Source organism: Rhinatrema bivittatum, chromosome 3 (assembly GCF_901001135.1).
Source record: "Rhinatrema bivittatum chromosome 3, aRhiBiv1.1, whole genome shotgun sequence".
Taxonomy (NCBI): Eukaryota; Metazoa; Chordata; class Amphibia; order Gymnophiona; family Rhinatrematidae; genus Rhinatrema; species Rhinatrema bivittatum.
Window position 1 is genome coordinate 295,768,229 of NC_042617.1, and position 26,074 is coordinate 295,794,302.

General features: G+C 43.1%; 1 protein-coding gene and 1 long non-coding RNA gene across 3 annotated transcripts in view; one reads left to right on the forward strand and one right to left on the reverse strand.

The window, feature by feature from the left end:
- PFKM (phosphofructokinase, muscle) overlaps positions 1 to 26,074 on the reverse strand; it is a 171,063-nt gene that overhangs the window by 130,039 nt on the left and 14,950 nt on the right. For both annotated transcript variants that reach the window (XM_029594992.1, XM_029594993.1), the window contains exon 2: positions 14,126 to 14,224. In XM_029594992.1, the coding sequence (XP_029450852.1) occupies positions 14,126 to 14,224 (99 nt within the window). The remainder of the gene's footprint in view (positions 1 to 14,125; positions 14,225 to 26,074) is intronic.
- Positions 1 to 26,074, forward strand: part of LOC115087603 — a 129,418-nt gene that overhangs the window by 6,614 nt on the left and 96,730 nt on the right. The window contains exon 3 of the long non-coding RNA XR_003855555.1: positions 11,438 to 11,511. This is a non-coding gene — a long non-coding RNA (uncharacterized LOC115087603). The remainder of the gene's footprint in view (positions 1 to 11,437; positions 11,512 to 26,074) is intronic.

Genomic DNA, 26,074 nt, shown 5'->3' on the forward strand with positions numbered 1-26,074 from the left:
AGTTCACTTAAGGGATAGGACTTCCTAACACCTCTCGTTAAATTGCCTTGCTTTTACTCCGTTAGTCCCAACCCTTAAAACCCTGCTCACCTCTTTACTTTTATTTGTTTTAGAACTTACACGCCATCCATAGCAGAAGTGAAGTTAGGCGGTAAAAGACCCCGGGCATGCTTGTGCACTTAAGTATTTATGCGCTAGTTTCATTCATAAATCCAGAAATACCCATACCCTACCCAGACCATGCCCACACCCCCACCCCTTTTTTGGCAAAATGTATTTGTGCACGTAGTGAAAGATACGCGCATACTCTGGTGGCATTTAAAATCTGCTCAGTGCATGTAGGCCTGAGATACTCACGTTTCTCCCGGTTTTGGAGCGTGCAGGGCTTTTAAAATTCACCTATATATAATATTTTAAAACCAGAAGGTACTTATTTCCAGATAAGTATGGACTTTGAACATGCCATCAGTGCAAGAAACTTGTGGGAAACATTCTGGACTTTTAAGCTTGGGGGAAGAACCAACTCTATTCTCCAGTCCAAAAGTAAGTAACTTCCTGTTTAAAATAATATAATTTTGGTAAAGTTCAAATAGTGCCCATTTGATAAGGACACAAAGAAATCCCAGTCGGTTATATTAGTTTAGTTCATTAGCCGGGGGGGGGGGGGGGGGCAGCAAGTCTCAACCAGTCCATCTATGTGCAAAATCCATGAGTAGTTTGTACTCATGGAACTTGTGCCTAATTTTCAATGGCAAGGTATGCGCACATCTTCCATTTGCAATCTGCCACCAGTACAAAGTGCTCACAGACTTTTGTACCTGCTTTCTCTGCACATAACATTTCCATGGAAAAACAAATGCATTTTCAAATCTATGCTCGTTTTCTGATCCCACCCAAACATGCCATTGGGATCTCAATCCAGCTTCAAATATGTACCGAACCACTAGCATTTATTTTAGGGGCACCTACAGTGGGAACAGCATTTCTCAGGGGCTGGAAGCGCAACTAGAATATACTCAAGACATCAGCTATCATATCATTGTACACACCCAAAATTGTTTTTTCTACGACCAGACCAAACCTTTAAAAAAGAAGAATTGCAATATCATTTATCCTACAAGACTTGTACTTTCCCCAACCCCTTCCATCTATAGGCAGGCCCAAGGACTGCAGCAGCCTCATTTATCTGAGGGCAGGAGGCAGCTCTGTGTCTGACCATTAGGTGAAAATAAAATGAAGAATGTCAAACTGCCTCTCTGACGCTCCATTGTGAGGCCGTACCTGGAGGACTGTGTGCAAATCTCGTCACCGTATCTCAAACAAAGATGTAGTTGCAATGGAAGAGATATAGGGAAAAGCTATCAAAATGATAAAGGGGAATGGAATGGCTCCCCTATGAGCAAAGGCTATAGTAGTTAAGGCTGTTCAGTTTGGAGAAAAGACAGCTGAGAGGGGATATGAGAGGACTAAAAACAGGTAAATGTGAATCTGGTATTTACTCTTTGAAAAAAAAAAATACGAACACTAGGGGACACTTCATGAAGTTACTATGTAGCACATTCAAAACAAATTGAGAAAATTATTTCACTCAATGTACAAGTAAGCTCTAGAAGTCAGTGCTGGAGGATGAGGTTAATGCACAGTGTAGCTGGGTTAAAAAAAAAGGTTTGGATAAGTTCCTGGAGAAGTCAATGTGTGGAGACAGACGAAGAAATGGCAGAAATATTAAACGAATACTTCAGCTCTATGTTCACTAAAGAAGACCCTGGAGAAGGACCATCTCTACACAACAAGAAACTGGAGGGAAGTGGAATAGATGAAAATCCTTTTACAGTAGAAAATGTGTGGGAAGAGCTAAAGAACCTGAAAGTGGACAAAGCCATGGGGCCTGATGGGATTCATCCAAGGATATTGAGGGAGCTCAGAGATGTTCTGGCGGGTCCGCTGTGTGACCTGTTCAATAGATCCCTAGAAACGGGAGTGGTGCCGAGAGACTGGAGAAGAGCGGTGGTGGTCCCGCTTCACAAGAGTGGGAACAGGGAGGAGGCTGGCAACTACAGGCCGGTTAGCCTCACTTCGGTGGTGGGAAAAGTAATGGAGTCTCTGCTGAAAGAGAGAATAGTGAACTATCTACAGTCCGGAGAATTGATGGACCAGAGGCAACATGGATTCACCAGGGGAAGATCCTGTCAGACAAATCTGATTGACTTTTTTGACTGGGTAACCAAGGAATTGGACCAAGGAAGAGCGCTCGATGTCATATACTTGGATTTCAGCAAAGCTTTTGATACGGTTCCGCACAGGAGACTGGTGAATAAAACGAGAAGCTTGGGAGTGAGTGACAAGGTGGTGACCTGGATTGCAAATTGGTTGACGGACAGAAGACAATGTGTGATGGTAAATGGAACCTTCTCTGAAGAGAGAGCGGTTTTTAAGTGGTTGTACCGCAAGGATCGGTGTTGGGACCGGTCCTGTTCAATATCTTTGTGAGCGACATTGCAGACGGGATAGAAGGTAAGGTTTGTCTTTTTGCGGATGACACTAAGATCTGCAACAGAGTGGACACGCCAGAAGGAGTGGAGAGAATGAGACGGGATCTAAGGAAACTGGAAGAGTGGTCGAAGATATGGCAGCTGAGATTCAATGCCAAGAAGTGCAAAGTCATGCATATGGGGAGCGGAAATCCGAATGAACTGTATTCGATGGGGGGGGGAAAGGCTGACGTGCACGGAGCAGGAGAGGGACCTTGGGGTGATAGTGTCTAATGATATGAAGTCTGCGAAACAATGCGACAAGGCGATAGCAAAAGCCAGAAGAATGCTGGGCTGCATAGAGAGAGGAATATCGAGTAAGAAAAGGGAAGTGATTATTCCCTTGTACAGGTCCTTGGTGAGGCCTCACCTGGAGTACTGTGTTCAGTTCTGGAGACCGTATCTACAAAAAGACAAAGACAAGATGGAAGCGGTACAGAGAAGGGCGACCAGGAAGGTGGAGGATCTTCATCGCATGATGTACGAGGAGAGATTGAAGAATCTAAATATGTACACCCTGGAGGAAAGGAGGAGCAGAGGTGATATGATACAGACTTTCAGATACTTGAAAGGTTTTAATGATCCAAAGGCAACGACAAACCTTTACCATAAGAAAAAAATCAGCAGAACCAGGGGTCACGATTTGAAGCTCCAGGGAGGAAGATTCAGAACCAATGTCAGGAAGTATTTCTTCACGGAGAGGGTGGTGGATGCCTGGAATGCCCTTCCGGAGGAAGTGGTGAAGACCAGAACTGTGAAGGACTTCAAGGGGGCGTGGGATAAACACTGTGGATCCATAAAGTCAAGAGGCCGCCAATGAAGAGTGGGTGACTCGCCAGAATGATGGCTACTGCCTGGAGACAATACCCTTAGTCAATAAACATACACATGGTTACTGTGACTCCAACATCACTCTAAGATTCAACAGCAAGAGGAAATGTGGAAAAAGGATTTGCACTCACAATGACGGGAGTAGCTGGCTTGTTACGGCGGTTACTACCCCAAACCAAATATCCAGATTACTACCTCCACCTTCCTCTATTCCTGATGCCTTTCAACTAGCTTGATCACTCCATTCTTATACTTCACTTTCAATGCATATCCAGCATAGTTCTCTGCTTCAACAGCAGGGGAAAAGAAAAACTGTTACTTCACACATCCAGCAGAGCTCTCTGCTTAAACGGCAGGGGAGAAGAAAAAAGGGTTCGCACTCACAAAGCGGGGAGTAGCTGGCTTGTTACGGCGGTTACTACCCCAAACCAAATGTACCTGATACTTCACTCTCGACGCATATCCAGCATGGCTCTCTATTTCAACGGCATCGGAGAAAGACTGATACATCACGAATTTCCAGCATAGCTCTCTGCTTCAACGGCAGGGGAAAAGAAAAACTGATACTTCACGCATATCCAGCATAACTTCAACGGCAGGGGAGAAGAAAAAAGGATTCACACTCACAAAGCGGGGAGTAGCTGGCTTGTCACGGCGGTTACTACCCCAAACCAAATGTGCCTGATACTTCACTTTCGATGCATATCCAGCATAGCTCTCTGCTGCAACGGCAGGGGAGAAGAAAAAAACTGATACCTCACGCATATCCAGCATAGCTCCCTGCTTCAACGGCAGGGGAGAAGATAAACAACCAATAAGGGCTGTATAACATAATCTGGGTAAAAACAAATAAGCATGGGTGTAGCTTGCTTATTGCGGCGGTTACTACTCCTACTACCTCTAACTAATCAAGCTAGATATTTCACTTGGATGCAGCTCCTCCACCGCTCTCTACATTAATGGCGGGGGTGGAAGGGAATTAGAACCAAGAGCTAAGAGAAACAGATAAGTATGGGAGAAGAAATGAGGGAAGCTTGCTGGGCAGACTGGATGGGCCATTTGGTCTTCTTCTGCCGTCATTTCTATGTTTCTATGTTTCTAAGTCCATAAACTATCATTAACCAAATAGACTTGGGGTGTAGCCACTACTTTTCACTACATAATAGCAGCATGGGATCTATTTACTGTTTGGAGATCATGCCAGCTACTTGTGACCTGGATTGGCCACTGTTGGAAACAGGATACTGGGCTTGATGGACACTTTGACCCAGTATGGTAATTCTTATGTTCTTATTACAAACTCCTCCTTTAACAAGATTTATGATGACTAATCCAGAAGCACTGCCAACCTCGAGCCAATCTATGAAGCAAGGGAACTCAAATAAGGAGGAAACTAAATCCAACCCTTCCAGGTTACCTGCAGATCTTCAGAAAAATAGTGCCCTGCGTGAAAGCAAAAAAAATGGCATCCCCTAATGAAGAGGATATAAAGCAAAATGACTATCGTTTCTCTCCCCTCTAGTCCCCAGCACAAATCATCTCTCTGCCCTCTAACTCCCAAGCCAGAGAATAATCTGTCCCGTCCCGTGTCCCCCCCTTGCAAGATCCCATCCCAGAAGCTAGGCTGGCCTGGCCAGTTTTTATTAAATGAGGCTGCAGGATCTTTAAACTGGCCAATGTGTCAGTTTTCTGCCAGCCTCTAGATCAGACACCCCCTTGCAGACCTATTCTGCTTGAAGCAGGAACTGGTACAAGGCTGGATAGCACAGTGGTAGCAGTAGCAACAGCACGTTGTAAAAACTTTATATGGGCTGAGGACGGAGTGTGCACATACTGTGCTCCATTGAATCTGGGGGTGGACCCCCACCAAGGTAAACATGGGGTGGGCAGTGTGGCCAGTCCTTCCTTGTTGGTCTTCATGGCAGTGGCTAACAAAACCCTTTAAATTTCTGGCATGACTCATCTCCTGTCTCACTATCTTGCCTTTGCCATCTGTCGCTCTCCCTCGTCACAACAGGAAAGAAAAATACTGTGGGCCAAACATCTCTATACAAGTGTTAACCTTGCAGCAGAAGAAGAGCCAACTTTTCAAAACAATTGGAGGTGTGCTAAACACAAATCATCCTTCCCTGGACACAATAAAAATAGTTTGCTCAATATCAGGGTGCTCAAGCACCCACTGCACACACAGAGCTGGCTCCTATGCCTCTTGGGCTTTATTTTTATATACCGGTGTTCGATTTACATATCACATCGGTTTACAAATAATTTGAAGGTGCAGGAAGGAAGTCCTTTCCTTTTGACAGGTACAGAAAATTAGAGAAATGTAATAAGATGTTATAGCAGCAACATGGCTAGAACCATGCATTATAAAATTCAGATCCCAACTAAAGACCTGGCTTTTCAAACAAGCCTTCCCCCAAAACCCATAACAGCCCCCCTTAGCAATTTCCCCCGTGCTGCATAACGTTATAACTTTTTTTTTTTTTTAAATTGCCATTGCACTTGTTTTCAAGGTTTCATATTTGCTTGTTGTTTTGCCCCTCCGCCTTCCGTTCTTTCCTATTGGTTTAAATTTGTAGCCCCTCCCCTTTCCCCTGTTTTCTGTAACTTTCCGCTCTTTTAGTTCAATGTAAACCGATATGATGTTTTCTACTAATATCGGTATAGAAGACTCTTTAAATAAATAAATCAAACAATACTTAGCATTAGAGTAACAATAATCATCATTAGGTATACGTTGTATCAAAGACAGTAATAGGGGGCTTATCTTGAATAGAGATGTGCATTCGTTTTTTCCGAATTGGAAAATTTCAACGAAATTATCCAATTTGGCATGTTTCGGGGAGCCCGAAAAACGATCGGGATTTTCCCATTTTTTCACAAAAATTCATTTTTTGGATTAGTGGGGAGTTAGCACGCACTAACAAAATCTAACAATTTTTGTTAGTGTGCACTAACGGAGAGTTAGCAAGCAATAATGGGAGTTAGCATGCACTAACTCAAAAAACAATTTTTCACGGAAAAAAAACCTAAACCGCAAAAAAATGACATTTCCTGCAGCGGCTGAAAAATGAAGAACGACACGAACACAAAAAACGATTCACATCTCTAATCTTGAAGGAGCTTGATGGGGAGGAAAAATGTATTAAGGGGAGCAGGTGTCTTATTGAGTGGAGAGGTGAATTTATTGGTGTGGTAGTGGGGGGCAGTGATTGCTCTGAGTGCAGGGTTAGGGTTGGTTCATGTGTGATGTTGGGAAAGCTTTGCGGAATAACCATGTTTTAAGATTTTTCTTGAATGATTGGGTGGATGGATCTGTTCTTAGTTCTGTGGGGAGTTTGTTCCATAGGATGGGGCCGGCAAAAGAAGATGTTTGTCCCTTGTTGATTATCCATTGAGTGGCTTTAGGGGGCGGCGTTTGTAGGAGGCCAGAGTTTGAGGAGCGAAGATTCTGTGTGGGAGTATGGAGGAGAAGGGGGGGGGGGGGGGGGGGAGGTGGGCAGGCAGTTGGTTTGGTTGTTGATGGTTAGAGTTTGTACTTATTCTCTGAGGGATTGGAAGCCAGTGTAGGTCTTTGAGGATGGGTGTGATGTGGTCTGATCTCTTGCTGTTTGTTAGTGCTCTGGCCACAGCGTTTTGGAGTAGTTGAATGGGTTTGAGGGTGGAGACTGGAAGACTTAGTAGTAGGGCATTGCAGTAGTCAAGTTTAGAGACGAGAAGAGCCTGTAGAACTGCTCAGAAGTCTTGAGGGTATAGCAGTGGCTTGAGCTTTCTTAGGATTTGGAGTTTCCACCCAGGCATTCCTGAACTTTTAAGGGGCTGAGAGGGGAGGGGTTAATTACTTGCCAAACAAACAGAAAGAAAGACTTAGATGGCCTCAGATTGTGGCTTGACAATGGTGTTTCCCCGTTCAAGTTAGCCTTATTAAAGGTGCAGGAGAATATAGACTAGCATTCTAATTTCCCTAGACCCTCTAACTGATGTGCATTTAAGGGTATGACTCAGAAGAGACATGACTCTGCTGCTAGAGGTAGGGGCCTAAGCGAAAGTGCACAGATCTCGAGTCTACACCCCTGCTCTGCTCCCAGGTCCCATCTCCCTTTTGAAAGCAGGGCTACTGCGGGATCTTGGAACAGAGCAGGTGCTGGCTCAGTCTCCAGCCTATGTACTTTTACAATGCACTGCTGCTGCCACCACTATTACTAAATTGGGCCTCAGACCTGACTATGCTTCAATAAGAAAAGGTCCATGGAGAAGGGGAGGGGAGTTGGTGGTTATAGAGGAAAGGAGAAGGTGGTTTCCCCCTCCACCAAAGTTGTCAGATTCTTTTTTAAAAGTTGCAACCCTACCACTGGCCTGAGGAGAGTAGCACTTCTTACCTGTATCTGCTTCAGGGCCAGATTTAAGATTGTGATGCCCCTAGGCTAAACCGGAGATCAGCTTAAAAGCAGGGGAAGGGCGGGCAAGGGGCCGGGGAAATCCCCTATTTGGAAGCACCAGCATATCAAAAAAGCTGCAGTCTACTTCTGTTGTGTGTACCAGCCATGGCAGCCCCGCGGCTCGGTCCCCTCACCTCTGACGAATCCAGGCCTAGTTCCCCCATATCTGGCAGCGGTGGGCCGCCGGCTTCGTCCTCAGGCCTCCCCCGGTGCCTCAGCCTCAGCTACAGACCTCCATGCTCCGCGTCAGGCCTCTCCGTGTGGCCTGCAGAGAAACGCCGCCGTGCTCCTCCCTAGGTGTCACTTATGAAGGGCCCGTGGTGGGAACTTGGCCACAGATGATGATGTCACCGAAGCTTCGGTATTTAAGGCCAGGCTTGGCTTCCAGTGATTGCCTTTGCAACAGGTCTCCATGTTGGTCGTGTACTCATTGCCTCCTGGTGATTCTCCTGCGTTCCTGGTTTCCTTAATTCCTGCTTTCTCGGACATGACCTCTGTATTGCCTGACCAAGCCATTGACTCTCTCCAAGCCCGAACCTCTATATTGCCTGACTATGCTATTGACTCTCCTTGCCCTCAGCCTTGCCTTGCCACCGCTCCTTGATTGCTGCCGGCCCTGACTTCAGCTTGCTCTATGACGCCTTTTCAGTCTACGTCCTGAACTTGGCCTATTCAGGCTTCGGCCTGCTCTTGCTCTGGCGCGCCCTTTCTGACTTTGGTTCTATTGGTGCCCGGGTCTCCGGGACTCTGTCTTGTCCAGTACAGACTTCTCCATTTCCCTGTTGCTGCCTCTGGGCTGACCTCTCTTCCTTTCTACCGACAACATACGGAGGCCCCTCTAAGCCCAGCCGGCCCCAGTACCCAAAGGCTCAACCCGCGGGGAACGAGGGCTGGTATTGGTAAAGCACCAGCCGGCCTCCATCCTTCAGTCCACTCCGCCTGCCGACGGTGGGGATCCGTAGGATCCCTCCTATGGATAGCGCCAACCCTACCTCAGCCCAAGGGTCCATCTCTGGTGCAACACTTCTTTTCAGCTTAGGTATTTAGTACCTTAGGCAGTTACCTCTGTTGCCTGTACGTAAATCTGGGCCTGGTCTCCTTCTGCCAGCTTCACTATGAAGTTTGAACCATACAGGGCCAGCACTAATCTATGGGAACCTCTGGAGACATGTAAGACTAATGAAAGAACTGAAACTTTTCAAAAAAAGCCTAAAAACCTGGCTCTACAAAAAAGCATTTCACAGTGAGGACGCTGAATAACAACAAAATATTCAGGCGAATGTCACCTGTAAAAAAACTGATTATTTTATTCATAATTAAATTAAAACAGTATTCTCATATGATTATCTCATTAATCAGACAAATAGTAACCCCAATCCACTTATCATTTAGAATATATTATTGATCTATGTAACCGTATAATATTGGCACCCTATGGATAACTTAGAAACCAACCAAACCTATTTCGTGCCTATATGTAAACCGTTGTGATGGTACACCACTGAGCGACGGTATAGAAAAGCTTTTAAATAAATAAATAAATTGTATGGTTAAAACCTCAAAGTGAAGACTGCAGAGGAGGTGGCAGTTGCAATTAAAAAGCAATTCTCCCCTGCCAGTGGAAGGGGACTATGTTGAGGGGATGGGTAGGACAAGGAGTTAGGAAAAGGATTACCTTTAATGGGAAAGATGAAAAAGGCTGGCCCCACATCACCACATGGAAGGGCACCCTTTTTACAAGGCACACTTTCGGGGTGTAGTCACCCCCTCCCCCCCCCAAAAGCCAACCCAAGCAGCAGAGACCCACTAAGTGAGCCATTGCTAGAAAAGCAGCATGAATGCTTTTTCCGAAATCTTAGAGCATCAGTAAGATTTTTATCCAGCTATCCAGGCTGACAATTTATTTTAAATTATAGAATATTCCTGGGGCAGGTCATGTAGCTTGGTTTGGGTTGAGAGGGAATTCCAAGGGAGTTGTATTACGTTTTCGACGACGTCTGGATATTTTTAGCCACATATTTTCACTCAGTGTCATATAGCAGAGCCGATGATAGATATTACAGACTGTTAAATGTCAAAGAGTCAGAAATAAGATCAAGGTCTTAGGCAGCATACAAAAGTATGACCTGGAGGGAAAAATACTATAAGTAAAGATAAGTCGCTCAGGGCAGTAACTCAAAAGTGATGCTAACATTAAAGACAGCTTGATATTCCACTACTGTAAGTTGCTTGGAGAAGATATTTCTCAGAGGTTAACAACTGATAGGGATATGAGACAGTCAAGATCATTTGTAATTATTTTCACAAGTCATCGCTTAAAAAAAAAGAAGGTACTGAATCCATGGGTTTGTCTCTCTTCTGCTTATAATTGCCACATTTCAGAAGCTGAAACGGAAGCAAGAACACATACCAAAAAAAAAAAAAAAAAAAAAAGTCAATATATGCGACTTACCATGAAAATCCTGAGGGAATTTTTATTTTATTTTTTTAAATAAAGATAAAAAAAAAAAAAAATTAGATTCCCATCCCATGCTTTTTCAGAGACTAACTAGAAGAGAGAAAGATGCCAGTATGCAGGCTGTGTATGCCTTGACATTCAGAGGTATACAAAAAGTTACATAATTCTCCTCAGGACAGAGCTAAACATCCTCCCCTGAGCCAGCCTGGATACCTTCATCGCAACAGGAAACAAAAATGCTGTGGGCCAAACAAATCTACTCATTTGGCAATATGGTGGCTCAGGAACTTCACAGAGTCAAGGTTACGATGAGTAGATTGGTCTGCAAAAAAAAGGGACAGATTTTAGAGTCTGGCTCCCTCTGTCAGACGATTATGTTCTTCCACTTGTACTGCTTTAAGCGGGAGGGCTATTGGAGCAGGGTCTGCTGTGGTGCAGTGTAGAAGCAATTAGTCACTTTTGCACCACACAACCCTCTCCAACAACAATAATCCAGAGGAGGATGAGAAAGGTAATGCCCATGTCTGTCTGTTGGACCATGGCTGAGCAGCTGGGTTTGAGGGTGTTAGAAGAGATGTTCCAAGCTCAGCCATCATGAAAAGTTTGCACGAAGACCTGGAGGTGTGAAACATCAAAAAGATTTCCTCCTATGCGCTGCCTTTTAAGATAACCACAATAAATATTAATGTAAAAAAAAAAAAAAGGACCTTCAGGATCTTGAAAGCATCATCTTTGCATAATTGATATCTTAAGTCCAACAAAAAGGACTTATACAACCTGCAAAAATTTAAAAAAAAAAAAAAAAAAATGCTGTTTTCTCCACAACCAATAGGACTGCTGGAACCCCTGCCCTGACATGTGCCAGCACAGTTTACTGTCCAGAGTTACATATTTTGTTTGTTTGGACAGCAGACTGTTTGCTTGCCTGTAATGCAAGGGCTCAGTTTAAAGCAGCAGAAATAGTTTGGTTCAGAGTTAAAATAAAAACCAGTAAGATCTTGAACCAGAAAATCCATGGGTATAGATGGCACTCCACAGCCCGGGTTCATAAACTCGCAGGCCCAGCAGCGACAGCCCATATAGGACTCACGCGAGGTGGCTGCACTGGGGCCCTCAATGCGCTTCTCTTACCTAAATATGCAGACCTTGTTAATTTGAATTTTTTTTCCTTCAAGGTTTCAAAAAGCTCTTCCCATTTCGTTGCTCCTATTGCTAAGAACCAGAAAGCTGCTTTGCTGACCTTACACAGGTATCACATTGACATATCAAACATGAAAATAGCATGAACTGAATAGGGGAGGGAGGTTTTTAAATAAGGTGTGTGACAGAGGAAAGAGGAGCGACTGTATAAAAGGTACACAGCTTTTAATCCAAAAAGGTGCTAAAAGTATGAGAAACTACACAACACCAGCAAACCAACCTCTGTAGAATGAACAGTAACTTCTCTAAAGAACCTGCTGATACTAACAATTTCGAAAGAAAGTTTTTCGTATAGTGATATCAAGGTACACAACTATAACTTAAGCCATTTGTTCTCCCTTTACAATCATAGGTCCAAGAGTCCCAGGTTCTTTTTTTTTTGTCAAAATACTTTTTATTAATACCGGACAGGCATACAGCAGCGGCACCAGACAGCAGTACCAAAACAGTATAGTCCAAACAAACAATATAACTCCAATAATACAATAGGGAACCACTACTGCTGCCCCCCGGCACATTTTTATATTTTAACGGTGTTAAGAATACAACCCCCTACCCCCCTCCCACTCCCCCCCCAGACAGACCACAGACATTCCACACTCATTACCTACCCGATACCGCCCCCCCCCCCCTAGTTGTACCTAACCAATCAAAAGTGTAGCCATTAAGGCCCCAGGTTCTAATTTGTTGGGGGGAAAAATAGAATGCACTATAAAATAAGATATACGGCATCACAACACCGTACCACTGAAGAAAGAAAAAAAAAAAGTACTTATCTTAACATGTGCCTTCACCTTCTAATACATAACATCACTTCTGAAGGACTGACACTTCCTTAACTTATTTCTCAAAGATCACCAGAAAATTAAGGAAGTGTCAGTCCTTCAGAAGTGATGTTATGTATTAAAAGGTCGAGACACATACAACGATAAGGGTCTTTCTTCATCGTCAGTGCTAGAGAAGTGGATCCATATATGTTTGGATTTTATAGTCTATACTTCATCTTAATTAGAACTTGGGATTTTTAGACCTAGGATTATAAAAAGGAGGACAAGTGGCTTAAGTCAGAGCTGCGTACCTCAATATATGATTGTTCACAAAAGTCTCTTTTGAAATTGTTAGTCATCACTGGGTTCTTTTAAGTGAAGCTATGAGAAACAACTTACAGGCCGATACAGTACAGTGCGCTCAGATGGAGCGCACTGTTAGCCGGCATTTGGACACACGTTTGATGCGCTAGCTTTACCCCTTATTCAGTAAGGGGTAATAGCGCGTGAAAATGCACGTCCAAACCCCCCCCCCCCCCGAACCTAATAGTGCCCGCAACATGCAGATGCCACACATTTTACTTTCAGAAATTAGCGCCTACCCAAAAGGTAGGCGCTAATTTCTCCGGGCACCAGGAAAGTGCAGAGAAAAGCAGTAAAAACTGCTTTTCTGTGCACCCTCCGACTTAATATCATGGCGATATTAAGTCAAAGGTCCCGAAAGTTTAAAAAAGTAAAAAAAAAAAAATAAAAAAATTTGAAATAACCCGCGGGTTGAAAACAGGACGCTCAAATTTTGCCGGCATCCGGTTTCTGAACCCGTGGCTGTCAGCGGGCTCGAGAACCGACGCCAGCAAAATTGAGCATCTGCTGTCATACCCGCTGACAGCCGCCGCTCCTGTCCGAAAAGAGGCGCTAGGGATGCGCTAGTGTCCCTAGCGCCTCTTTTTACCGCCGGGCCTAATTTAAATAAATTTATTTACTGTATCGCGCGCACAGGAGAGTGTCCTGTGCGTGCGCCCGCTCTCCCGCGATTTTTACTGTAGCGGCCCGATAGTAGGATATAAGAAGAATGGGACCACCATCTAAAGATAGATCAAAGAAACAGGAAAGATTTTGTTTTACATTAAAAGTTTGACTTGTCAGTCAGATATCAATTACATAGAAGGGTTTTATGTGCTGGGAAAACTTAAAAATCGGACAATCTGATTGGCTGATTTGGCCTGTTCTGATGCATGTAAGTCCTCTACCCCAAAAATATATGCCAAGAAAAAGATTTCAGGTTGATCTACTGGGGCATTTTAATCTTATTACATGTACGCCACAGCTTTTCAAGGTGCTCTTTCTGCACTAGTACAATGAAAGAAGGCAGTAAAACTCGCCAAAGCTAGTCACAAATACGTTACTTGTATATAGCATGTTCTTTGTATCCTCCATGCAATTTTGGGAATATATGTTTACTCAACGTTTACTAATTTATCTCTACTAAGTTTATATTCCTCTTTAGTTAAGTGTTCCCTGTAAAGCTTGTTGCTAATTTTGTTCTATGTAAACAGATGAGATGTTCCCAACGTTCGTCGGTATATAAAAGCCATAAAATAAATAAAGCTACGCCTATCTCTTTCATTTGGTTCTACAAAGGTAAGTGGCCCTACTGCTGCAAGTGCATTACTTAGATTTTAAAAAGTTAATTAAATCATTTCATTAATTTAAAGACTTTAAATAATCCTGGAGACCATGCGACACTTATCACAAGTTCGGATGCCAAGTAATTCCTAGTGCGATATTTATGGCAATTCAGTCAACCACTGAATATCTATATCACATGCAGCCCAGACATATAACTCAGCTTCACAACATTAAAATTGTCCATCTATAGAGCATTGGAAGACTTACCCTGTGCATCTCCACCTGAGGTCAGCACTGCAATAGCTTTTCCAACACCAAGAATTTGGGCATCGTGGGTTTTAATTGGCAAGTGAGACATTTTTTTTGCTGGAAAACAAAATATTTTAAATGTTTAAAATAATAGTATTCTCTGCCCCCTGTCTCTCTCTCCTACTTCATTCGCTTCTTCTACCAGATGTGGCATTACAAGTCTCCTTCATGGGAAACGCTATCACTTTGCATAGTACTGGCCCCTTTGTGAACGACAAGCCAAAAAGTCACTGTAGGTTACATTTCATGCAGCGTCAGCCACAACTAATCCTGTGTGCACAGACTAGTTGCAGATCCAATTTCAATTCAATGATTAGCATTACTTAGAAAGGTTGCAAGTGTACCATACGTTTTGACATAAAATGTTCATTATTCTTATTTGTTGCAAAAAGACTGTGCATATGCAAAATTACACACACACACACACGACAGGCATAGAGGATCCTTAGCTGGGAGGTAGAGAAGGTAAAGCCAGAGAACAAACAGAGTCCGTAGTATTCCACTGTTGGAAAAAAAGATGCTGGGCTCAATGGCCTTTGGGTTTGACCCTGTATAGTATATTTTATGTTCTTATACAACAAGATGGGGAAATGCCTTGTGGTCTTCGTCTGCCTTCAGTTCCTGTTCCTATATATAAGAGCCAGAACTCTTTCTTTCCACAGTGAAGATAAAACATTGGATCCTGAGAGACTGTCTATGGTTTGGTTTGCTTTAGATTGTATGGTTTCATGAAAGTTAAGTTAGTGGTTTCTTACAGAGAAAAAACAAAGAGTTTGGATTTTATAGTATTTGGGGAGGGGAAACAATCAAATCTTTGCCTGCCCAGTTCTCTCAACATTCTTAGTTTGTGTCTATATTCTGACCAATACAGTAACTTTCTCAAGGTTATATCTCCTGCTGCCTCAGTTACCCATTTGGATTGTAATCTCTTTAAGCAAAGACTAATTGCACGGTGTAATTTTTTTTATAGAGTGCCCTGGTTTAGGATTCTATATAAATGCCAAAACAGAACTTCTACAGTTTAATCTACTTCTTTTGCCTGATCAGTAGAGTTGCTAGTTCTAGTCCCAGTTGTGATGTTTCCTCACTGGTTTATAGCTCAGCTGCCAAAGGACCCAGATTTATTGAAAGAAAAAAAACAAAAAAAACAGGGCTGCCAGGCTTTTTATTTTTAAAAAAACATCCACATCCTGATATACTGCAGTAATTGCAGTCCAAATAGCAAATGAAAAAATAAAATAAAAGGAACTACAAATAGCACAATGCACTGGGATGTAACATAGTGAACGATGGAAGATAAATACCAAAATGACACATCCATTCTGCAGAGTTGAGATTCATCCTCTTTTGTTAGATATGTATATAAAATTCCCAAATGCAACCTAACATCAACTCCCCCTGATCTCGCAACCCTCCTCTCATCTGAAGATGGCGAAGCAATGTGACAAGGTGATAGCTAAAGCCAGAAGAATGCTGGACTGCAGCGAGAGAGGAATAACCAGAAAGAAAAAGGAGGTGATGATGCCCTTGTACAGGTCCTTGGTGAGGCTTCACTTGGATTACTGTGTTCAGTTCTGGAGTCCATATCTCAAGAAGGACAGAGAAAGGATGGAGGAGTCCAGAGAAGAGCAATCAACATGGTGTGGGGTCTGCATGAGAAGACCTATGAGGAGAGGCTGAAGGATCTGAATATATATATCCTGGAATACAGGAGGTGAAAGGGAGATATGATTCAGACATTCAGATACCTGAAAGGCTTTAGTGAGGCACATTCGACAAACCTTTTCTGTTGGAAAGAAATCAGTAGAACTGGGGGTCTCAAAATGAAACTCCAGGGAGGATGGCTCAGAACCAACAGGAAATATTTCTTCAGAGGGTGGTGGATGCCTAGAATGCCCTTCCAGAGGAGGTGGTGAAGATGAAAACTATGAAAGAATTCAAAGGGGCATGGGACAAACACTGTAGATCCCAAAATGCTAGCGGTTGGAAAAGAATGCATGGAGGTAACTTGCTGGTGCGGTGGTTATTACTCTTAACTAATAAGCCATCATACTCTTGATGCAACTCCAATATTGCTCTCTGCTTCAACGGCAAGGCAAAATGGGGAATTAGATTGAAACAGCAACCAATGAGGGTAACGTACATGGCACAGCAGATACTACCATAAGCTTGCTGGGCATTTTGGATGGACCATATGGTCCTTTTCTGCTGTCATTTCTCCGTTTCTAAATCTATTCCAAGCATGGCCAAGTCCATCATGTTTATCAGTATTGGCCTCCCTATATTTTTTTCTGAGCCCTGAAGAAGACATACCACTGCTGTTTTGGGTTATAATTGCTGCTCCATTTATTTTAACTTCTTGATCACTTACGCAATTGCCCTAAGCGATATAAGTCATACATACATAATCTAAAATAATTATTTTATGTTAATTTATTGAACTTAATCTAGAAACATTCAAAGGACAGGCACAGTGATGCTGTGGAGAAATCATAAGAGTGTAAGGCAAACACTTCATCACAGTCTTCTTTCTTTTTGCCTATGGCGTAGACTATTTGGTCAATATTTGCTCAACAGGAATGTCTACAACACACAACATAGGCAGCGAGTTCCAAAACATGGGGGCCACCACAGAGAAAGCACAAACTCCCGTCTCAGTTCAGTGAGCCATTTTGGGTGAAGGAATATCAAGAAGGCCTCTCTGAGACGACCTGAGAGACAGTGTTGGATTATAAATACGCAGATGGCAAAGAGTCAATCCTCAGTACCTTAAGAACATAAGAACATAAGAAAATGCCATACTGGGTCAGACCAAGGGTCCATCAAGCCCAGCATCCTGTTTCCAACAGTGGCCAATCCAGGCCATAAGAACCTGGCAAGTACCCAAAAACTAAGTCTATTCCATGTAACCATTACTAATGGCAGTGGCTATTCTCTAAGTGAACTTAATAGCAGGTAATGGACTTCTCCTCCAAGAACTTATCCAATCCTTTTTTAAACACAGCTATACTAACTGCACTAACCACATTCTCTGGCAACAAATTCCAGAGTTTAATTGTGCGTTGAGTAAAAAAGAACTTTCTCCGATTAGTTTTAAATGTGCCCCATGCTAACTTCATGGAGTGCCCCCTAGTCTTTCTACTATCCGAAAGAGTAAATAACCGATTCACATCTACCCTTTCTAGACCTCTCATGATTTTAAACACCTCTATCATATCCCCCCTCAGTCATCTCTTCTCCAAGCTGAAAAGTCCTAACCTCTTTAGTCTTTCCCCATAGGGGAGTTGTTCCATTCCCCTTATCATTTTGGTAGCCCTTCTCTGTACCTTCTCCATCGCAATTATATCTTTGAGATGCAGCGACCAGAATTGTACACAGTTAGGAGTGCTTTGTTGGCTGATCTTAAGTTTCTGTTGGGGATGTGTACACGAAGGGCCGTGTTTAGCCAGTCTGCGTTTTTGTTGTGTATTAATTTGTGTATGGTGCATAGCGTTACTTTTCTCTGAACCACCTCTAGCCTCTGAGTAGAGGAATAGCCTAGTAGTTAGAGTAGTGGGCTGCAAATCAGGCAAGCCAGGGGTTCAAATCATACTGATATACCTTGTGATCTTGGGCAAGTCATTTCACCCTCCGTTGCCTCATGTACAAACTTGGGGCCTGATTTACAAATGTTTTTTTCCTATTCTGCATTTATGAGAAAAATGATTAATAAACGAGATCTGAGATTGTAGGCCCTTTGGGCCTAAAGAACCTGGGTATAATCCACTATGAAAGGTGGAAATTAAATTAAAAATTACAATTATTAATTATCTGTCCTTTCTGAGATATGGCCTTCAGATCTGAACACAGAACTCCCAGTGAAACTTCACCAATGAATTGTTCAGAGGCATTGTCACCTCTTTTTCTGCCGAGTATGCCTCTCTCTATACATCAAAGCAACCTCCTAGCTCTAGTCACTGCCTTATCACATTAATTCGCTCCTTTGAGTTCAGACACTAACCCCAAGGGCTCTCTCCTGGTCAGTGCACATCAGCTCTTTACCTTCCTCAATGCGGGACTATTTTCTCACATTTGACCACCACTTAAACTTTTTTTTAGATTACATGTCATTTTGTCTATTCCCTCAGGGGTGTCCACTCTGAGGCAGATCTTTGTGTCATCTACAAGAAAGGCAAACTTTTTCTTCTAGCCCCTGCGCAATGATATTGAGCAGAACCAGCTCCAGGACTGATCCCCAAGGCACTTCACTTGTCACGTTTTTCTCTACACAGTGAATTCCATTTACTACTACCTTCTGTCATTTAATCACTCAATATCTAATCCAGTCCCCCACCTTGGAACCCACTCCTAGGCTGCTCAGTATATTTATGAATTTCCTATGCAATACAGTAACAAGAGTTTTGCTGAAATCTAAGTAAACCATATTTAGTGCATACCCTTAACGTAATTTTCTGGTCACCCAATAAAAAAATAAAAAATAAATCAGGTTTGTTTGACATTGATATCCCTCTGGTAAAACCAAGCTGCCTTGCAGATAACTCCACTATTCTTCCTTTTAGTAAAAAGTCTCTATTAATTTTCCTTCCACCAAGATCAAACTAACCGGCCTATAGTTTCCAATATCTGTCCTTCTCCACTCAGACAAACATTTCCCCCTCTAAAGATCCATTGAACAGAACCTTTGAGTATTTTAGCAGATCTGCTTTTTCTTCATCAGCTCTCACAGTTTCACCTTGGATCTTCCTTCTTTTGCTGATATACTTGAAAGTCTTGTCACCTTGCTTAACCTCATTAAACTATCTTCATCGATATGCTTTTGCCATCCTGATCTCTTTACCCACCTCTTTCAGTTTTACCAGAAATTTTACCTATATATATTTGTTTGTTTTTGAGATCTTTTGCACTTTTTGAATGCTAATCTTTCATCCTTACTTTTCCAGTCTCCTCTTTGGTAAGTTATGATGGTTTCCTTTTTTTCATATTTGTATTTATTTTCCTGATAAAGATTTGTTGCTCTTCCTATGGCTCCTTTTAGTTTAGCCCACTGTTCTTCCACTTCACCTACAACCTCTCTCCTTGACAAAGCCTCCTTGATTATTTTACCAAAGTTGTTATTTTTGGAAATTCAGGACTTTTGGATTGGGTTGGCTTCTCTTCATCTTGTGAGGATTTATGTAATAGGTCAGTAAATGTATGTGCGAATGCATGGCATTTTTAGACACTATGTTGCCATTTGTTTTTATGGTGGGTCAGTTGCATTAGGGAGATGATTTGAATGATGCCACTATAAAGAGTTCTAAGAGAGTAAATTACAGTGTTATTGACCAGTGAAGTTTATTGCTATTTAATTTTTTGGATAGCATATGTTAAGTCATTAAGTTTATATATTACAGATTGGTGCTATATGGCATTGGACAGTTAATATCAATATATTATCCTATTGTATAAGGAAGTTATTAATAGCATACTCAACAGAAGGAAGTATGTAAGGTGGTTCACAACTTTCATGACAGTATTAAGGTTATCTAGTATAAACTGTATCATATTTTGTGTTGATTTTTATATCTTAGATGGAGAACTTGTTGCACAAAACCATGCTCTTATACAATGCCAGCTGCATGATAATTGTAGATAACTGAGTGAATTTGTTTCTTGGAAAACCCCAATTACAATTTCACCAAATATATATATTTAATGGGTTTGGTTACAATTGCACTGTAAGCAAATATGATTATATGGATGTGTGCTAATGTCCCCTGATGAAACCAAGCAATTAGTGAAATAAAGGCCCATTGATGGAAAACTGAGAATATCAACAAATATCTGAAAAATCTTTTGAGAAAAGGAATGTTGTTGCATCCGGTCACAGATGGCTGTGACCACTCTGCCTCACCTCTCTTCTACCCTTTTCCTCCTCCCTTGGAAGGATGGCTGCCTCTGCTGCTGTTTCCTGAAACCCTCGGTGTTTGAGCCAGCATGGGCGTCCCCGTCCGCCATGCTTCTTCCTGAGGCCTCCTAGGGCACGCACGCTGCCTACGTTTTTGAATACGTCATGGCGGGAACCTCAGGGGCAGCCCCACCGCATGATGTCAGTACCTCCGAGTATTTAAACCTCCGCTCCAATTCAACGAGTTAGCAAGGACTTCGGTTTTGCTATTCTGACCGCTTCTAAGCTGCTCGCTTTGATTCCTCACTACCCTCCGGGGTATCTCGCTCCTACTGAAGTTCTGGGTACCCGCTCCTCGGGGGCCTCTCGCTCCTACTTGCCCTCTGGGGTTACTCTGCCTAACCTTAAGGACACCCGCTCCTCAGGGGTCCTGTCTGCTTTCTTTCAGAAACCCTCGGCGCTCCTAGGTACTTGCGCCTCGAGGGCCTATTCTGCTCAGGGTATCCTGCACCTCGGACCACAGGTCCCTCTCTTCATTCAACTGCCGAAGGAAGTTATTAGCTCTGCTGCTCTGAGTATCACTACGCTCCAGCTCTCCTCATTCCACCCTTCAGGTTCACGGCCTATCCCACGCTGCGGAACACTACCGGACCTTTGCTACATCTGGGTGATACCATCAACTACAGAGACTGTTTGAGCTTACTGTGATATTGCTGGACTACAGCACTGTCCATTCCTTGAGCAAGATTCAACTCATCAACAGCAGTATAGTAAAGCTTTCTTTCTTCAGTGTCTGCTTACTAGAGTCTAGCCAATATGGTAGACGGGGCCCCTCCCCATGGGAGGAGTCATCACCACTTCGACCAGAGTCCACAATATGCCACAAACTCAAATGTTTGAGAATCTCAGGGAATATTTGAGAATTAGGGTTGGTTTTTAATTGGAAAATATTTTGTATGATATGAATGTATTGTATGTTTTAATTATTTGAGTTTAATAAATTGTTATTGGGTACCTTCTTTGATTATATTATTAGACTAAGGGGTAGATTTTAAAACCCCAGCGTGTGTAAATCCCGGGTTTACGCGAGTGGCTGGGCCTTATGTGCACCGGGCTTATTTTAAAATGGGCCCGGCCATGCTCATAAACCCCAGGATGCACACAAGTGCCGGGGCTTTAAAATGGGGTGGTCCAGCAGCCATTTGCTGTTGTGCCGGCGCATGCAACTTGCTCCTTCTCCTTTGCAGGAGCAAAAGGTAAAACAAAAAAAAAAATAGGGGTAGTTCCCTCTAAGTCCACTCCTTAATTGGAGCGGACTGGGAGGGAACTGGGGGAAGGCTCCAATGCGTCACTGCACAATTTTGTGAAATTATACCCCCCCCTTGCGCCTGCCGACCTGGCATTTTATAACATGTGTGCGCATGTTATGTTATCAAATTGAAATTCCATATGTTATACCTTCAGCTTTGTATTACTATTGTCTTCATCTTGGCCATTTTATTAAACCAGACTGTATGATGATCATTGGTGCTCTACTGGACACCTACCCAGCCAAATAGCTGTTCAGAATGAGGTTACTGGGCAGCTCAGGCACCACCTTTTCCAACATCATTTGCACCACTGTATTACAGCCAAGTGTTATAATGGTCCAGAAGATGGGATACACTTCCAGCATGGTGATCAATACCATTCTTAAAAAAAGAGGAGGTTATCACCTTGCAGAGAACTTCCTGGTACATCCTACTATCCTCTTAGAGACATTAAGTGATGCCTCTACAGTATTCCCAATTATAGGCAGCCCTGGTAACATCCATTTGTCTCAACAAGTAATGTCCAAAAACTAGCTTGCAAATGGAGAAGTTATATGTAGGATTACTACTGAATATATTTGGCTCAAGCTGCTTGGGTTACTTTGCTGCTCATCTGATTACTGAATACATATATTATATATAATTAAAAAAAAAAAAAAGGTAGTGGACCAAGCGCCAGATCCCCCTATCCCACCTCCAAGATACAATAAAGTAGGGTGCACCATGCACCCAGTCCTCCCTTACTGCCTGCCCACTGTACAAAAAAAAAAATAAAATAATGGGCCAAATTCCCACCTCCCAAGAGGAGGAAAGGATCTTACCTCCTCCCTCCTGGTTGAATTCAATGTGCTGATAACTGACAGCTAACAGGGCTTAGTATTCATGTATTCACTTCACTCAGGGGTAAAGCAGCCAATCCCCTTTCAGTAATGAGGATGCGGTGGGGGGGGGGGGGGGATTTGGCCAACTATTTGTTTTTGGTTCCAAGAGGAGGGGGAGATGAGCACTCAGCCCTATATTTTATCTTGGGGGTGGAAAAGGAAATCATTCTTTGTGAGAAATAAAAATGTGAAGGCCTCCTCCTAAATAGGAAAAGATGGATATTTTTATTTTACAGGAATATAGGTTGGGTATCAAACTCAAGTCTTACATGAAGTAGCATGCTAGAATTAGTACTAAGAACAATAAAAAACAGCTCTTGATTACTTTGAAATAAAATCACAGCAAACCAAAGTGGATCAGAGTTGCCAAAGCAATTGTTTCCTTGAGGGATCTAGGTTAAGCTTAATTTCTGGAAAATTATTTTCAACTGGAGATGCCTAGTTCCAGTAAAATTAGTTAGTTTAATATATTTGATATTGCTTTTCTTACATAAAAATCACAGCTACACACTATAAAAAAAATAATACTAAAAAATAATATAAACACAAATCAGTAATATATACCATAAGCAACAATGATAAAAAAAAACCAGTGTAAAAATAACATTAACAAACAATCAAAAACATCATTCAGGAAAGGTTTGACAGAATAAGAGTCTTAAATCATTTCCTGAATGTAAAGCTAGTTGGGGCTCAGAGAAATGCTTTTGCCATCACTACAGATCAGAATGTGCTTCTGAGCTCTCAGACCACTATGTTCCCACAATATAGCTCTTATACTCATTCTCCATTACTTCCATAGAGTAAAACCCCTCGAAGTACTCAAATTCCTTGATCCAGTCACATTCACCCACAGAAACATGCAAAGCAATAATAATCTCCGGGGATGGCCAAGAGATTACATACTGTGATAAAACTACACCCTAAAATATAAAAAACTAGGGAGACTTGCATATTTAAGAAGGAAAAATAGTTTACAATGAGCAAGTCAAACTAATTGAGAAATTAATTACCTGATAATTTAGTTTTCCTTAAGAGTAGACAGTTGGACTCAGGACCAGTGGGTTTATGCTCCCCTGCCAGCAGATGAGACAGAGCAAGCTAATATAGTATATATAGCCCTGCAGTGACCCCAGCCTGACAGTATTCCCGTCAAAAGAAACTGTGGATAGACTTTAAAAAAAAAAAAAATTAAAAACAGGTCACCAGAGCTGTACTCAACCAACCATAAACAGCGAACTCACATAAGATTCTAGGTACCCTAAGCTAGGGTCTGGATGAACACTTACCAGTAATCTCTTGGGACCCAAAGCCCCACAGGACAACTATTGACACACCCATGCGGCAGTCAAGAGCAGGAAGCAGAGTCCATCTGTCTACACTAAGGAAAGCAAAATCATCAGGTAAGTAATTTCTCCATTTTCTAGCATATAGACAGATGGACTCAGGATCAGTGGGATGTACCAAAGCTACTCCCCAACAAAGTGGGAGGCGGCCCGTGGTCCAGTCAACACCACACGTGCAAAGACTGCATCCTCCCAGGCCTGCACATCCAGACAATAAAACCTGGAAAAAGTATCTAAGGAGGACCACATCGCAGCTTGGCAGATATAGATGGGAGGCAACAGATTAACCTCCACCCCTGACACTGCCTGAGCCCTAGTGGAATTAGCCTGAACCTGAATAGGCAACAGCTTTCCAGCAGCCACTTACGCAGCCGTGACTACTTCCTTAATACAACAAGCTATGGTAGCCCACGAAGCTGGAGTGTCCTGTATGCCTGTTTGTTCTCCATGGCAGGAGTAATCTGATTCAGAGATCTTCAGATAACACAAGACAAGTCACTTGACATCCAAGGAGCACAAGAGGAAATACTCCTCCACATCCTTGACCTTATCCAGGGATGGCAAGGAAATGGACAGATTCAAATGCAAGTCCAAGACTACCTTGGGCAAAAAGGATGGAACAGTATGCAGCTGTAATGCCCCCGAGTCGCCCGAAGGTACGGCTCCCGGAAAGATAAGGCCTGCAGCTTGGAAATTCAATGCACAGAACATATAGCCACCATGAACACAGTCTTCAAGGTCAACAATCATAAGAAAAGGCTATGCAGCGGTCGGAACGTAGGGCCCGCCAAAAAAATCCAGCACCAAATTAAGACTCCACAATGGAACCGGTAACCTCAAGGGAGGCCCAAGATGCTTCATGCCCTTCAAAAAACAGGCCACATCCAGATGAGATGACAATGAAACGCCATTCACCAGGCCTCTGAAACAGGCAAGAGCCACAACCTGCACCTTCAAGAAATTAAGGGCCAATCCTTTATTCAACCTATCCTACAAAAAAATCCAGAATGAGAGGGATCTTAACTGAACGAGGAAGAACACCCTGCTCCTTACACCACACCTCAAAAATTCTCCAAACCCACACATAGGCCAAGGAAGTAGAGAACTTGTAAGTGTGGAGTAAGTTGGCAATCACTGCAGAGGAATAACCACGCTTTAACAGGCAAGCCCTCTCAAGGGCCAAACCGTAAGACAAAATTGAGTCAGATCCTCGTGAAGAACTGGTCCATGTGCGACAGAAGATGAAGGGGGACCTCCACTAGGAGTCGTCACAAATCTGTATACCACGGATACCTGGGCCAATCCAGCAGCACTAGGAGTACTAGCCCCCTGTGACCTTGTGAATTATCCTGCCCAGCAAGGGTCATGGAGGAAAGGCATAAAGCAATCTGTCTTCCGGCCAGACCTTATAAGATCTTCTATTCCCAGGGACCACGGATCTCTCCTGCAATTGGAGAAGCGAGGAACCTTCGCATTTTGAGTAGTCGCCAGCAGGTCTAGGAACGGAAGGCCTCAGCGATCCACAATCAGCTGAAACACCTCGGCAAACACTCACTCTCCTGGTTCCAGACTCTCCCTGCTAAGAAAGTCCACTCTTATGTTGTCTTTTCCTGCAATGCAAGAGGCCAAGATCATCTGCAGATGGCCTTCTGCCCATTCCAAAGGCTGGTCTATTTCCTGTGACACTTGCTGGCTCTTGGTTCCTCCCTAGTGATTGATATAGGTCACAGTAGTCGTGTTGTCAGACATCATGTGAACTGCTTGATCCTGCAAACATGCCAGCCTTACCGCCCAGGCCTCCAGGCGATTGATGTTCCAAAGGGACTCTTCGGCATTCCAACGCCCTTGGGCTGTTAACTACAGACAGTAACCCCCCCCCCCCCCAACCATGGAGACTTGCATCAGTTGTGAGTACCAACCAGGCCAGAGAGGACAAGGGAACTCCCTTTCTCAGATGATCCTCCTGCATCCACCACTGGAGGTGGGAGCAGATTTCCATTGGCAAATGGAACCTAACCGCATAGTCCTGAGACTGCGGGTTCCAGTGAGATAGTAGAGAGCACTGAAGAGGATGCAAATGCTCCCTTGCCCATGGCAACACTTGCAGGGTAGCTGCCATCAAGCCAAGCACCTATAGGTAAGACCACAACGTCAGGCGTATGGTGTTCAAAAACTGACACGTGAGACATCAATTTCTGGATCCAAACTTCTGGTATGAAACTCTGTCCTGTCCCATGTCGAACCAAATCTCCAGATATTTCAATGACTGGGATGGATGGATATGGCTCTTGGTCAGGTTCACCACCCAACTGAGCTCCTGCAATATGGAAATCACCTTGTGTGTCACCAGGAGGTTCTTTTCCTGAGATATAGTTTGAATCAGCCAGTTGTTCAAATATGGGTGCACCAGAATTCCTTCTTTTTGCAAAGCTGCCACTACCTTGGAAAATGTTCTGGGAGCTGTGGCTAGACCAAAAAGCAGC